Source organism: Oncorhynchus keta, chromosome 20 (genome assembly GCF_023373465.1).
Source record: "Oncorhynchus keta strain PuntledgeMale-10-30-2019 chromosome 20, Oket_V2, whole genome shotgun sequence".
NCBI classification, from domain to species: domain Eukaryota; kingdom Metazoa; phylum Chordata; class Actinopteri; order Salmoniformes; family Salmonidae; genus Oncorhynchus; species Oncorhynchus keta.
Window position 1 is genome coordinate 32250678 of NC_068440.1, and position 16991 is coordinate 32267668.

At 42.8% G+C, this 16991-nt stretch overlaps 1 protein-coding gene across 1 annotated transcript in view; it reads right to left on the reverse strand.

Moving 5' to 3' along the window:
• elp2 (elongator acetyltransferase complex subunit 2) overlaps positions 1 to 5425 on the reverse strand; it is a 61540-nt gene extending 56115 nt beyond the window's left edge. Inside the window, exons 1-7 of the mRNA XM_035795891.1 lie at positions 5273 to 5425; positions 4994 to 5072; positions 4593 to 4663; positions 4285 to 4426; positions 1729 to 1806; positions 1433 to 1497; positions 1225 to 1291 (exon numbers count right to left, since the gene is read on the reverse strand). Coding sequence (XP_035651784.1) covers positions 1225 to 1291; positions 1433 to 1497; positions 1729 to 1806; positions 4285 to 4426; positions 4593 to 4663; positions 4994 to 5072; positions 5273 to 5404 — 634 coding nt within the window. The 5' untranslated portion in view covers positions 5405 to 5425. The remainder of the gene's footprint in view (positions 1 to 1224; positions 1292 to 1432; positions 1498 to 1728; positions 1807 to 4284; positions 4427 to 4592; positions 4664 to 4993; positions 5073 to 5272) is intronic.
• Positions 5426 to 16991: the final 11566 nt, after the last annotated feature.

The following is a 16991-nucleotide window of genomic DNA, read 5'->3' on the forward strand; positions in this document are numbered from 1 at the left end:
ACACAACCACCTGTACCTAACTAGTCAGCAGGGTTACACAACCACCTGTACCTAACTAGTCAGCAGGGTGACACAACCACCTGTACCAAACTAGTCAGCAGGGTGACACAACCACCTGTACCAAACTAGTCAGCAGGGTGACACAACCACCTGTACCAAACTAGTCAGCAGGGTTACACAACCACCTGTACCAAACTAGCCAGCAAGGTTACACAACCACCTGTACCTAACTAGTCAGCAGGGTTACACAACCACCTGTACCAAACTAGTCAGCAGGGTTACACAACCACCTGTACCAAACTAGTCAGCAGGGTTACACAACCACTAGTCAGCAGGGTGACACAACCACCTGTACCTAACTAGTCAGCAAGATTACACAACCACTAGTCAGCAGGGTGACACAACCACCTGTACCTAACTAGTCAGCAAGGTGACACAACCACCTGTACCTAACTAGTCAGCAGGGTTACACAACCACTAGTCAGCAGGGTGACACAACCACCTGTACCTAACTAGTCAGCAGGGTGACACAACCACCTGTACCTAACTAGTCAGCAGGGTTACACAACCACTAGTCAGCAGGGTGACACAACCACCTGTACCTAACTAGTCAGCAGGGTTACACAACCACTAGTCAGCAGGGTGACACAACCACCTGTACCTACCTAGTCGGCAGGGTGACACAACCACCTGTACCTACCTAGTCGGCAGGGTGACACAACCACCTGTACCTACCTAGTCGGCAGGGTGACACAACCACCTGTACCTAACTAGTCAGCAGGGTTACACAACCACCTGTACCTACCAAGTCGGCAGGGTTACACAACCACCTGTACCTACCAAGTCGGCAGGGTTACACAACCACCTGTACCTAACTAGTCAGCAGGGTTACACAACCACCTGTACCTACCAAGTCGGCAGGGTTACACAACCACCTGTACCTACCTAGTCGGCAGGGTTACACAACCACCTGTACCTACCTAGTCGGCAGGGTTACACAACCACCTGTACCTACCTAGTCGGCAGGGTTACACAACCACCTGTACCTACCTAGTCGGCAGGGTTACACAACCACCTGTACCTACCTAGCCAGCAGGACATACAGATTATACCACAAATCCATTTTGTCAAACTATCTGATAATTTGTCAGATTTATGTAGGTCACACCAGATAAAACAAGGCAATGAAGAAACAGATTTGTAAAACAGTGGTGTGGTCCTCACCTACACAGGCCCACTCCACACCACGGATCCAATCCTCATGCCCTTGCAAGGAGAGGACTTTCCTGAACTGTCAGAGACACAGGGAAAGAAGAAGGTCGGCATCAATGTCAATAAATATGTTTAAACATCGTTAACCCAACATACTAAATGTATTCGTGTTAACATGACCTTTATTTGTTGGCCCATATAGTCAGCTACTTGAGCTTACCTGTCCATTGCACTGTGCATACAAATGGATTCTGCAATCGTCGCCCCCGCAGGCAAGTATGGGAACTGCAATGAGTGTATTGTGTTAGTCTTGCCACGCTTGCTGAAGTCAGACCGCATAATAACACATTTGCATGTGCCTCATGTTTTTAAGACAGATTGAGTGGAGGGGAGGAAGGGGGGGCGGACAAAGCATCAAAAGGAACAGGCATGTGAAAGGCAGTCGAGATGACATGCGGAACACTTCAAGATGATCTGAGGTGTGGAGGGTTCACTGCTGCTGTGGAAACAGCTTACCTCTGCTGCCTGGCAACCACGCTAGCGAGACATCCATCATAAACCCGCTCCCAAAGGATATGGTATGAGTGCACTCCGCTTCATAGAAAGAGGAAAAATAAATACAGAAAAATGTGCATTAATGATAGGGCATAAAAATTATGAAAAATCATTGAGTTCCATGAATTAACTGTTCCGAGATGATTTCATTAACTTATCCTAGAGAGATGGCTAATAGCCAGGATAGTTCCATTGATGCTAGCTGCAGAGACATTTGTCAAAGGGTGACATATTGAACTTCACTCCTTTCCCCAGAAACCCAGGGGTCTTCCAGTTACTAGCTAGCACTAGCAACACATACTTGTAGTAGAGCTCCGGCTGGGCTACATCAGACAACATGCCTTGAGGACAGACCCAGCCAGTGTCCCAAATATCACCCTACTCCCTATATAATGCACTACTTTTGACCGGGGCCCCAAAAAATCTGGTCACAGTAATGCACACTGTAGGGAGAAGAGAGAAAAAAAAAAGAGTACCATTTGGCTACACAGCCATCTCCATGACTGTCACGTAACATCAGCGTTCGCTTCCCCCCACACCCACTTACACCCAGAGAGGGAAAAAACAACCAACGCTACAAAGGAAACAACATGTCGCCACCAGGGACAGATCTGAAATTAAAACAGCACTGATACTGGGATATATGGAAATTACTTTAACTTTGACCTGACAAGAAACTCACATCAAAATGAATAGGGCCTGATTTTTTTATTAAATATCATCAAAGAAGAGGAAGATGATAGCAGCTAATTTACAGTAACCACCCCCCCCCACACTATTCTCTTCATCCTCCTTCCTCCTCTCCTCTCACAGAACTTATAAGGATGAGAAGAGAACAGTCCAGTGAATATAATGCCATCCCAGCTTCCCAAATGACACCCTAGGGCTCTGGTCAGATGTAGTGCACTATATAGGGAACAGGGTACCATTTGGGACGCAGACAACAGAGTGATCCCGGGTCGTATTCACTAGACACCATGTCTTGTGCACTAATGAATACGACCCGGCATAATATCCTTGATACCAAACCATGTCCTGATACAATCCTGGTGTCATGATAGAGTGGAAACCACGCTGGTAACAATAGATCAGTACAATATCAGACCTGATAAGTGATGACTCATTAAACGCTGTGATTCAAATGACCAGACTGTTCTGTCTGTGCTACCACAGCATAGCAGCAGATGTCAGGCTCGCTGGAACAATTCAGCACAGATTAACTCACAGATGTCTCTCTTGCTTTGTGGTGAAGTTTCCCCTAGGTACAGGTCTAGGATCATCTCTCCTCATCCAATCCTAACCTTATCTATTATTGGGGAACATGCATCTACATTGGTGATTGGGGAGAGAGGAGGAGGGGGGGTCAGTTAAGTTACATATCTGGATTATTTTCTCCTTTTTCTTTCAAGTTCCTTGGTGTCCATCACCAAGGAATGAATATGGTCCACACACGCCTACATGTACACAGTCGTGAAGAGGCCATGACAATGCTTTCCCCCCCAGGAGGCTGAAAATATTTGGCATCCTCAAAAAGTTACACAGCTGCACCATTGACAGCATCTTGACTGGCTGTATCACCGTTTGGTACGGCAACTGCAAGGCACAGAGGGTGGTGAGTACGGTCTAGTACATCACTGGGCCCGAGCTCCCTGCCATCCAGGAGTTACAGAGGGTGGTGAGTACGGTCTAGTACATCACTGGGCCCGAGCTCCCTGCCATCCAGGAGTTACAGAGGGTGGTGAGTACGGTCTAGTACATCACTGGGCCCAAGCTCCCTGCCATCCAGGAGTTACAGAGGGTGGTGAGTACGGTCTAGTACATCACTGGGCTCGAGCTCCCTGCTATCCAGGAGTTCTGGACCAGGCGATGTCAGAGGAAGGCCTTAAAAATTGTCATAGACTCCAGCCACCCAAGCCATACACTGTTCTTCCGGTAGCAGCCATACACTGTTCTTCCACTCTGTCTCAAATAAAATAAGCTGACGTTTGGCTAATATTGTGGGTTTTTGTAACCTAATCATGTTGAGACAGGGTACTTTTTAATTTATTTTTATCTTTATTTAACTAGGCAAGTCAGTTAAGAACAAATTCTTATTTTCAATGACGGCCTAGTGGGTTAACTGCCTGTTCAGGGGCTGTGGCTGTTCAGGTTTGAACTCGCAACCTTCCGGTTACTAGTCCAACACTCTAACCACTAGGCTACCCTGCCGCCCCATCAGTACTTGAGAGTACTACTGAGGTGGCCTATGAGCCCTGGTCAAAAGTAGTGCATTACATAGGTAATAGGGTGTCATTTGGGATGCAGGCCCATGAGTCCAAAGGCCAATATCACTGATCTGATTGCCTTAACTAATCTGACTGTCCTAAAGAGTTCCTTTACCTGTTCCATGTCACAAAAAAACTAAGTAAAGTAGCCTTGCCCGAGTTAGTTTACATCTCCTGTTCCTGTAGCGTGAGGCAACTTGATGTACAAGACAGGACACTTGTCTATCGCTGAGACAAAAAAAGCTTCCCTTACCTTTACTCCCAGTGTAGAGCCATAGTTTTACAGTGGAGTCGGAGGCTGTGGAGGCGATGAGTAGCTTATTGTTGTCCAGATGGATGGCATCCACAGCACACACTGGTCCAGTATGCCCAACACACTCAACATACTGTTTAAACTGGGGCAGGGGGCACAAACACAAAACATATGCCTTAGAAAGGACCAATATTAGTGAAACTATTGCTGTGTTTTGATAATGTATCAAATGTACACAGAAGTGTCAATACAGATCATTGACATATGGTATGAGGACTATTCCTACTTCTAATGGCTTTAAAACACACCTTTCCATCTTGGGCCTCCCACACAATCAGTAGACTGTCAGACCCTCCTGACACCAGGTGAGTTTCTCTACCTTTAACAGCCATCAGGGAAGAACAACCAATTGTCAGAAACAGTCTACCAAAGCATTGGATGAACATTATAAAGCACATTATCAGTCTACCAAAGCATTGGATGAACATTATAAAGCACATTATCAGCATACCAAAGCATTGGATGAACATTATAAAGCACATTATCAGCATACCAAAGCATTGGATGAACATTATCAGCATACCAAAGCACTGGATGAACATTATCAGCATACCAAAGCACTGGATGAACATTATCAGCATACCAAAGCATTGGATGAACATTATCAGCATACCAAAGCAATGGATGAAGCATGCAGGTATCTACTCACCACAGTCCTCTCTGTGGACCCACTGGACTGTGTTCACCCTCCCGGTATGTCCATTGAGGACAGCAACAACACACTTCTCCTGTATAATGGTATGTAAAAGAGTACAGCTGACTGTCACAGAAAAAAATAACAACATAAGGACACCTAGCACAATACAAAATAAAGCTGATTAACGTGAACTGTCAAAAATGACGAGACTGATGATGTAGCTAGCTATAGCTAGCCTATGCTGCCACTGCAACGACACGAATAATTCAAATTGTGAAAGAAATATATAACCTGTGGGTCATAGAGAGCGACAGAATTGCATGTTCCATATGCAATGAGCCCCCCACGACCCCATGAAAGAACATTTGGGGTTCGATTTGCAGAACATGCGACATGACATATTTCTATTATGGGAGCCGCCATCTTGTATGCTCGCCGGTAGAGTTACCGTAAATATGGGTATACGCGCCGCACAAGATTTTACGAACGTTCCGCTCCCATATACATGGATAAAATGATCTGGAACTCACTCTGGACTAATTGTATATTTTTGTTTCGCTGAGGGGGACAGCCGCTAAAGTATTACTGGCAAACATAACCCACGGTTTATCATGCAAATAAATTGTGTCTAAATGATTGGGGACATTCTAGTTACTGAACTCTTCTTGCTCATTATTCGGTATAATCCAGTAGGTGGTGCAATACACTCATTGAATAAAGTAATTGATATGATAACAAACTATTGGCAAGTTAAAATATTTAAATTGGGCTGGAGAAGGTATATAAATATATTGTAGTGAATTCCTTAAAAGTATTGTATTTGAAAAGGGATGGGCATACACACTACTACCAGAGATAATGACGTTGTGTAGCCTACCCTAGCTGGTTTGTGTATTTAATGTGTCACAAGTGAGCATTTAGGTTTTTAAAAGTATTTGTGCTTTGTGTACTGAGTGGATTGAAATGTCTCCCATTTAAAATTTAAAACCATGGAATTAAACCAAAGCTAAGCTCACTAAATGCATTCCAACTCATGTTGAAATTACCATAGCATACCATGGGTTTTAAGTTTTACAATTATTTATATAATTAAAGTTGTCAGGCTGACCCCTTTTGAAACACAGCTGTGTACTAGTGTTGTACCATGGGCTTAGAATAGTCCAAAATGACCTGGTGTGACTAAAGGCAGTTTTACAGGGGGCCCCCAAAATAGTTTGACCTGTCATTTCTGGTTGCTCAAGTCATAAACCACGGCAATGGGAAATACATAACTGGTCTGTTTCTCTGGGAATGGTCTGGGCTTTGGGAATCATTTAGTTCAAATAGAAGCTATATTGGATGTTAACATTTACACTGTTATAGGTCTACATTAAGATGTGGTTTAGCGCTGTGGATGAGGTTTGTATTGCATTTAGCTTTGTTTCTGTGAAATACATAAGCCAGTGCTTTGAACACTGACAACGGAATTAATGTGACAAGAAGAGTGTTGCAGCCTTTTGTTCCATTATGTCATGTGTCTCCACCGTATCCTCTGTACTGTCAGCCTTGCTGATTTGCATGTCAGAAGATATAACATGCAAAGAAAGCAAGACGAATCCATCTTCAAACAGCCCAACATATACAGGGTCATGACAGAGCTGCCAGTGGCATATGATCACAGGCACACTGTATGAAAGGTTACTCTGTCAGTAGGCTACACACTGAAGTGATGTGGTTGACCTGAGCTGGTCTGTCCGTTCTGGGCTGGAAGGAACTGCTCCTCCAAACAAGGTATATAGCAAAGGTCACAGACGACAGTTTTGTCAGAAGCAGTTTAAAAAACATCTCTTGACTTGATCACAAAGAAGAAAATGGGTTGTCATCTCGGAACCCGCTGAGACAACATGATTCATGACAAATAAATCAAGAATAAGAGCCGATGGGCGAGAGAGAGAGAAGGCAGGCCCTGGAGGGTTGGCATTTGGACTCATCATTATCAACATTACAGGAAAAAATGTCCCTTGTGGACCCTGGTCAAAGGTAGTGCACATTATAGGGAATAGGGGGCCAATTTAGGATGCACACAAAGACACTCCAAGTGACTTATCTCAGTGAAAGCAACCTCTTGGGTGAGAAAACCACAACATATGTCATCTCAGGGGTGGCTGAGAGAACTGATGGGGTACGCAACACCATGAAAATCTATCTATCAAAGAGACTCACATTTTCTATTATCTCCCACTTCCTCCTTGACAAGACAATGCTCCTTACTAGCCTATACTGTATGTTCTGCAGTAGGCCCGTTCACTACACCGTAGTCTGGTCCACTTGGGCCAGATTGGATACTGGGACTATGATTCATTTGGAGTTATGCTGGATTTCAAAAGTGCCCCTATACAATAAAGTGGCAAAATTACCTTTAGAGTAGAGTGGGATAAACACTTTCTCTGTCCAGGGGACACAATCCTGTTCCCAGGCTGTATCACATCCGGCTGTGATTGGGAGTGGTGCACAATTGGCCCAGTGTCGCCCTGTTTGGCCAGAGTAGGCCATCATTGTAAATAAGAATTTGTTGTTAACTGACTTACCTAGTTAATTAAATACAGGTTAAATATAAAATAAAAACAAATATTTTAAAATCACCCTAAGAATCATACAACATCTACAATACAGGCTGCATCCCAAATGGCACCCTATTCTCTATATAGTACACTGGCCTCTGGCCAAAAGTAGTACAATACAAAGGAAATAGGGTGCCATTTGGGGCACAGGCAGTAACTCCCCCTGCTATTTCCCACAGCCACTAAGTATGGCACCAGCCATGCTGAAGGCTTTGTTGTGCCGGCTCTCTGATGTAAGCCACATACACATTCTGCATCAGAAATGATCACTTTATTATCTCGCCCAGCACCGGACAGATTGGGGGCGCAGGTTCAGCTAATCACTAAGGCCAGCAGAGGTCAAACCCATGTCTTTCACAAGGGAGACACAACCCCCTAAGTGTGTGTATGTGTGTGTGTGTGTAATGTTATCCCTACCTGCACACATCAGCTTGCAGAGCGGACAGACGGTCTGTAGTTTAGCGTGCAGAGAGGCTCGGAGAGTATTAATTAAGCTTGTGCGGGATTTAATACGAGCGGAAATACCCAAACAAAACACAGCAGACAGATTACTATGTCACTTTCTGCAGCTTTCTTTTGTTTACAGGTAATTCAATGAGCCAAGCTCATAAGGGCCTCCCTCTGGCCTAACTCTGGCAGACTGGGCAGCAGTGGCATGTGCATATTGGGAATATAGCACTGGCAGGCTGGGTGGGTGGCACAATCACCAGCTTGCACCTGTGGTCTCAAATGCCAGGGCAAGGGGGTTTAATAGTAGAGGTATGGGAATATTTCCGTCCCTTTCTGTAAGGAGCCACTCTCTGGAAGCAGAAAAACAACTTTGTTTTTATGGTTCATGGTTGTATCAGTGTCAATGCAGTGTCATTACCCTAAAACCTACATACCTTTGGAGCAAAAAAGACATGCTACAGGAAATTATATATGAAAGCTGTTGTACATTTTTAGAACTTACATTCCATAACTCTATTTCAGACAAGATATGACACCATTGCATTTTTCAGTGAAAACTACCACTCAAACTTAGTTCATAGATTATTTGAATAATCATATGCCTGCCCATGAACCCAATATTCCTGAGAAAATACTTAAAAATCCTTAATCTGCATATCCTAGGAAACTTACTGACTATGCAGCTGATTCCACATTTCACTGTGCACAAAATCACCCTCCTTTCATGATCTTTACATTCAGCTCAGCAGTTCTGTTCCCAAGAGCCGCACAGCCAAGAAGAAAGATACAGAGTGAAATAGCAGTCAGCGGTTCTGAAGAGCATAATAACTTCAGCGGCAGCTGTTAGTAAGACAATCACACAATGCCGACACATCTTGTCTTTAACGGCTAATAGCAGTGCTTGATTTGGGATGAAAGAAGTGCAGAAGCTGTGTTTTTACAAGTCCAGACTTGGACAGACTTGTAAAAAGACAGCTTCTTCACTTCTTTCATTCCAGATCAAGCACGGTCTTTTATGGAATACAAAGGGAAGCACAGCCGCGAGCTGCCCAGTGACACGAGCCTACCGGATGAGCTAAATAACTATTATTCTTGTTTCGAGGCAAGCAACACTGAACAATGCGTGAGAGTACTAACTGTTCCGGACGACTATGTGATCACACTCTCCGTAGCCGGTGTGAGTAAGACCTTTAAACAGGTCAACATTCACAAGGTCGCAGGGCCAGACGGATTACCAGGACGTGTACTCCGAGCATGCGCTGACCAACTGGCAAGTGTCTTCACTGACATTTTAAACCTGTCCAAGTCTGTAATACTAACATGTTTCAAGCAGACCACCATAGTCCCTGTGCCCAAGAACACCATGGTAACCTGCCCAAATGACTACCGACACGTAGCACTCAAGTCTGTAGCCATGAAGTGCATTGAAAGGCATGGCTCACATCAACACTATCATCCCAGAAACCCTAGACCCACTCCAATTTGCATACCGCCCCAACATATCCATAGATGATGCAATCTCTATTGCACTCCACACAGCCTTTTCCCACCTGGACAAAAGGAGCACTTACATGAGAATTCTATTCATTGACTACAGCTCAGCGTTCAACACCATAGTGCCCTCAAAGCTCATTACTAAGCTAAGGACACTGGGACTGTGTCACACCTCCTTCTGCAACTGGGTCCTGGACTTCCTGACGGGCCTCCCCCAGCTGGTAAGGGTAGGTAACAATACATCTGCCATGCTGATCCTCAGCATTGGGTCCCCTCAGGGGTGCGTGTTCAGTCCCTTCCTGTACTCCCTTTTCACCCATGACTGCATGGCCAGGCACGACTCCAACACCATCATTAAGTTTGCTGACGAAACAACAGTGGTAGGCCCAATCACTGACAGCGATGAGACAGCCTATAGGGAGGAGGTCAGAGACCTGACAGTGTGGTGCCAGGGTAACAACCTCTACCTCCACGTTATCAAGACAACGCAGATGATTGTGGAATACAGAAAAAGGAGGACTGAGCACGCCCCCATTCTCATCGACGGGGCTGTAGTGGAGCTTCAAGTTCCTTGGTGTCCACATCACCAACAAACAATCATGTTCCAAACACACCAAGGCAGTCATGAAGAGGGCACGACAACACCTATTCCCCTCAGGAGACTGAAAAGATTTGGCATGGGTCCTCAGATCCTCAAAAAGTTCTACAGCTGCACCATCGAGATCGAGATCATCCTGACCGGTTGCATCACTGCCTGGAATGGCAACTGCTCAGCCTCCGACCGCAAGGCACTACAGAGGGTAGTGCGTACGGCCCAGTACATCACTGGAGCTAAGCTTCCTGCCATCCAGGACCTCTATACCAGGCGGTGACAGAGGAAGGCCCAAAAAATTGCTAAGGACTCCAGCCATCCTAGTTAGAGACCGCTCATTCTGCTACCGCATTGCAATCTGTACAGGGGTGCCAAGTCTAGGTCAAAAAGGCTTCTTAACAGCTTCTACCCCCAAGCCGTAAGACTCTTGAACAGTTAATCAAATGGCTACCCAGACTATTTGCATTGTCCCCACCACCTTCTCTGTTTATTATCTATGCATAGTCACTTTACCTGTACCAACATGTACATATTACCTCAATTACCTCGACTAATCGGTGCCCCCGCACATTGACTCTGTACCGGTACCCTCTGTACCGGAACCCCCTGTTTATAGCCTCACTACTGGTATTTTATTGTTACTCCTTAATTATTTGTTATTATTTCTATTTTTATTTGTTTTTCTTAAAACTGCATTGTTTAAGGATTTCACTGTAGGGTCTACTACACCTGTTGTATTCAGCGAATGTGACAAATAAAATTGTATTTGATTAGATTGTATTCACCGAAATTCACAAATGGTATGCTATAGAGACCTCTGCTAATTTTTTTCATATGCATTTTTCATTATACCCCACACACACACAACGTTTTCAACATGTGGTCAACCCTCCATCTGGAGAGCTCCTGGGTGTGCAGGCTTCTGATCCAGCCCTGAAGCTCCCAAGGCTGCTTATCAAAGTACTGTTGTGCAGCTGATGTTTAGGCTACAATGTGGTTTGACCAGGGCTTGAACAAAGGCCTGCACCCCCAGTAACTATGCTGGAGGATGGTTGCCACCCTTGATATAACATTTTGCAACATTACAACCAAATACTTCTGTTTTTATCTAATGATTCCCTCATTCAATGAATCGGGAATAAAATAGACAAGGTAGGCTACTTCAAAACAAGGTATCTTACTAGACATATATATAAGGCTCAAATATGAATGTTTCAGGGAAGATCTATGCACAGCACGTCATTTGTCAATTATTTTTTAACGTTGCTGCAATTACATGGCTACTGTTTAATGGAGTGGAATCACCATTTTTCAACGGTGCAGATTTATGTAGTGCCAGTAGAAATAAGGCGACGACGAGATTAATGCTTAGTTAGGTATAGTTAACTATCGAGTTAACTGCTACAAGTTATGTTTGGAATTGGCTATCTACAGTGCCTTGCGAAAGTATTCGGCCCCCTTGAACTTTGCGACCTTTTGCCACATTTCAGGCTTCAAACATAAAGATATAAAACAGTATTTTTTTGTGAAGAATCAACAACAAGTGGGACACAATCATGAAGTGGAACGACATTTATTGGATATTTCAAACTTTTTTAACAAATCAAAAACTGAAAAATTGGGCGTGCAAAATTATTCAGCCCCCTTAAGTTAATACTTTGTAGCGCCACCTTTTGCTGCGATTACAGCTGTAAGTCGCTTGGGGTATGTCTCTATCAGTTTTGCACATCGAGAGACCAAAATTTTTTCCCATTCCTCCTTGCAAAACAGCTCGAGCTCAGTGAGGTTGGATGGAGAGCATTTGTGAACAGCAGTTTTCAGTTCTTTCCACAGATTCTCGATTGGATTCAGGTCTGGACTTTGACTTGGTCATTCTAACACCTGGATATGTTTATTTTTGAACCATTCCATTGTATATTTTGCTTTATGTTTTGGATCATTGTCTTGTTGGAAGACAAATCTCCGTCCCAGTCTCAGGTCTTTTGCAGACTCCATTAGGTTTTCTTCCAGAATGGTCCTGTATTTGGCTCCATCCATCTTCCCATCAATTTTAACCATCTTCCCTGTCCCTGCTGAAGAAAAGCAGGCCCAAACCATGATGCTGCCACCACCATGTTTGACAGTGGGGATGGTGTGTTCAGGGTGATGAGCTGTGTTGCTTTTACGCCAAATATAACATTTTGCATTGTTGCCAAAAAGTTCCATTTTGGTTTCATCTGACCAGAGCACCTTCTTCCACATGTTTGGTGTGTCATCCAGGTGGCTTGTGGCAAACTTTAAACAACACTTTTTATGGATATCTTTAAGAAATGGCTTTCTTCTTGCCACTCTTCCATAAAGGCCAGATTTGTGCAATATACGACTGATTGTTGTCCTATGGACAGAGTCTCCCACCTCAGCTGTAGATCTCTGCAGTTAATCCAGAGTGATCATGGGCCTCTTGGCTGCATCTCTGATCAGTCTTCTCCTTGTATGAGCTGAAAGTTTAGAGGGACGGCCAGGTCTTGGTAGATTTGCAGTGGTCTGATACTCCTTCCATTTCAATATTATTGCTTGCACAGTGCTCCTTGGGATGTTTAAAGCTTGGGAAATCTTTTTGTATCCAAATCCGGCTTTAAACTTCTTCACAACAGTATCTCGGACCTGCCTGGTGTTTTCCTTGTTCTTCATGATGCTCTCTGCGCTTTTAACGGACCTCTGAGACTATCACAGTGCAGATGCATTTATACGGAGACTTGATTACACACAGGTGGATTGTATTTATCATCATTAGTCATTTAAGTCAACATTGGATCATTCAGAGATCCTCACTGAACTTCTGGAGAGAGTTTGCTGCACTGAAAGTAAAGGGGCTGAATAATTTTTCACGCCCAATTTTTTAGTTTTTGATTTGTTAAAAAAGTTTGAAATATCCAATAAATGTCGTTCCACTTGTTGATTCTTCACAAAAAAATACAGTTTTATATCTTCATGTTTGAAGCCTGAAATGTGGCAAAAGGTCGCAAAGTTCAAGGGGGCCGAATACTTTCGCAAGGCACTGTACTTAGTCTGTCTGTCATTTTAGCCTACCTGCTGCTGAAATGTCGCACTGGCACACACGCAGCACACACAGACACGCACTAGCACTGGCACACACGCAGCACACACAGACACGCACTGGCACTGGAACACACGCAGCACACACAGACACACACTGAAGGGTCATTCCGATGATGGCTGATATGTCGAGTTTTAAGTGATTGATAGGATAATATTTAAGTGTGCCTTCATTAATTACATTAACAAAAAATATGGAAAACATTTCCATTCCTTTTCATGGCCGGTGATAGGCTACTTTGTTTTATATAGGAGCTGGCACTCAATTCCCCCAAAATGAAAAATGGACAGTGCGGATATGCTTAAACAAAAAAGTTTCTCAGATAGTTTTTGTTGTTGTTGACAAACAAAAACAGAACAGTCAATTTGTCTGGGAGATTAGAAAAAAAAGCGAGATTAGAAAAAAAAGACATTGAAATACAGTATGAAAGGACTGCTCTGAATAAGTAGTGTTCTATTCGTCTGGGAGGATGCCTCTTGGTATTGACAAAATGAATCAGCGAGTCAATGTAACAATGTTTGGCAATTTCCCTATTGCAGACCAACACAACTGTATACTCCGTAGAGGACAACTCTACGTGGACTACATTGTAATTGCAGTGCTTCTGAACTTGTTAGTCTCCTGTTTTTGATCACTTGTAAATGTAGGAGATGTTGTTCTTGATAAATGTAAAGCATAAGATAACTCTGAACTTTATGATAACCCCTGAATTGTAGAATAGACTAATAAGCAAAAGCCCTGTACATCGTCAAAGTTTAACACACAATCCAGTGTTCAAGCATCCAATCTCACTCGAATTCCATTCAGCCCAGTAGATTCTATGACGGCTGATCTGAGAGCTGTGGTTGTTCTGCAACCTCTAAAAAACATGTTGGGTAAAACCAAAGCACTACGAGATGTGGTTGTTCTGTATCCACTATATAAACATGTTGGGTAGAACCAAAGCACTACGAGATGTGGTTGTTCTGTATCTACTATATAAACATGGTGGTTAGTCGGGAGTTTCTAGGATTTGAAGATATTGTGGTTTAGCCCAAAATCAGTAGGGGGGTTCAGGGGCATTCTCCCCCAGCATAAAAATTGAATTTCAACAGCTAAATGCATGAATTTAGTGCACTTTGAGATAAACATTGTGTGATTAGATATTTTTCAGGTAACTTTCACCTTCCCACCTGCCACAGCAGTATTCAATTACAGTAGCTACTATGGGTCTCTCCACTCTGGAACACATACATCTACAATGTATTGCAAAAAAACAATCAACAAGTTCAAACATGGATTCTTACCTGTCCAATGAGCCAAACTGATTCAAGAATCCCACAGTACCCAAACACTCTCTCTCACACACGAGCATGCGCGCACGCGCACACACACAGTGCAGTAATTAGAATCCATAGAGCAGCTTTAAGTGAGTGTGTGTTCACACTTTCTCATCTGTTGCTGTCTCTTAGTATTCTATGTTGCTGTCTCTTGTCTACCCTCCTCTCCTGTCCTTTCCTGGTTTTAAAAAGTGTAAAAGTAAACAATTGTTTTAATAGTAATTTCACAGGCATTTCCCCTCCCTGAAAATATTTTGTCAACCATGTTTTACTTTTCCAATGTCTGTATTTCACCTGTTATAATCTGTGTAAATAAATACAACTAATTTGAATCTATAGAATAGCTTGAAGTGATACAGTCTACTGCTGGTCTACTGTGTGCTCAACCCACCTCTGTTCTCTCTCCATCTGCCTTCTTCTGTCACTTTCTCTGTATCTTGTCTGTTGCTGTCTGTGTCTTGTCTGAAGCTGTCAAAATCCGACAAATCTCATTTAATTTGTCGGGTACACATATTTTGCAGATGTTATCGCAGGTGCAGCGAAATGCTTGTTTCTAGCTCCCAACAGTGAAGTAGACCTGACAAAACAATATACACAAATCACCAAAAGTTTAAAGAAAGAAATCAATAAATATCTGAAATTGTGTGTATAGACAGTATGGACAGTATATGAATAAGAAAAGTATGTAAAGCAGTAGTTATATAGGATGAGCCTTGACTAGAATACAGTATATACTTATGAAGTGGGTAAAACAGTATGCAAATATGATGAAACATTATTTTCTCAGGTTCTTGTTTGTTACTGTCTCCTTTGTCTATCCTCTTCTATTATGGCCTGTTCTGTTCTTCTGGTGTCTCTTCATCATCTTCTTCAGTTTTCCAATCCAAAACGGTCAAGGGGATACTGGGGTAACTTGTTTGAGCCTGTATTTGGGTCATCTAAATCATCCTCTTCCCTACCATGCTGCTGTTCTAAATGCTCCACTGGCCTGCTGTTCTCATCTGTCCTCCTCCTTGGCACATCTGGAAGGAAGCAAGGTAGACGTGCAACATGTTATTTGATAGTTTTTAAAGGGCGACTGTACTTCCTGATTTGGCCTCATGTTAAATTTGGTTCATTGAGAAATGCTAGCGGCCATGACTGAATTCAAAGGTGAGTTGGTTTCAGGGTGTGGTTTGAGGTCGGTGTCTTGTGTGTGTTTTCACAGGTACGAATAGTTAGCCCAAAATGATTTAGTTGGCTGGTGTGCGACCTAACTCTCCAGGGCTAGTTAGGGACCGACAAGAATTTACACAATGTAAATGAGACAATATTTTCATGTTGCACACCTTTTAGTCTTCTCATTAAATGGTTTCCATATTTGTATATGAATTTCTACAATTCATAGTAGGTTTGAGGTTTTAAAGTAATTGGAATTTGGAGCTATTGGAATTGTAACATATTGTCCCATGTGCATTGTGTGTAATTTACAGATGATCCCCAATTAACCCCATAGGGCTATCCAAAGTCAACCCAAATTTACCACAGGCATTACAATCAGGTGGTGTGATGCAGTCACTACCATTAGTCTCACAAAACACAGACTGATTTTACAACCAAAATGATCCTATTTACACTTTGTTGTCAATTTTGACAGTAGAATAAATGTTTCCGCCTCATATCGATGCTACATAGGCTGTTTTCTAAATGTGAAGTTGTTTTTTAGGGGAAGTTGCTCTTTTAAAGTTACTGTATACTGACACGACCAGGGCAACTGAAATGTGAAGAAAAAGTCAAGTGTCCAAATATCAGTGCAACACAACTCCAAACATGACATAAAAAGCTGCATAGCCCCTTGGTTATATGACTATAAAGAGACATGAGCCAAAAAAAAGACCTGTAGAATGAAATAATAAGACATCTATGATACATTTTATTTAATCAGTTCTATCAGCTAATGCAAGATTTTTGGATTAAATAACATTTGAGGACACATAACTTAAGTGCCTATGTATTTTCAATGTTGTGTTCACATACAACCTAACCACAAAGCTGGCCATCTTTTCCCCTCTATTTCTGTCTTTCCTTCCCTTCTAAGTTCAAGTTAGTTTATTTGTCATATACACGTGATAAACAGGGAGTACTCAGTGCAATGAAACGCTTTACTTGTAGGTTAACCTCTTGACAATGCAACAACAATGGAAAAAGGAAGTAGCTAAGCGAATAAAAAGAGTAATACAAATAAAAGATCAATTAAATCATTTCAACAATTTAATAATACATATTTTTGTTTTAAATTGCCTATATGTAAATAACTGACATGAGCCTAGTGAGCTACCACCAACTTGTGGAATGGAATAGGTTATAAGACTTCTAAGATTCCTTTAATTTAGTCAGTTCTACCACAACATTGCTAATTGTAAACAGGGTTCAGCTTCATTCCACAGGTGGGCACTGTGTCCCTGTCAGAAAATACAGT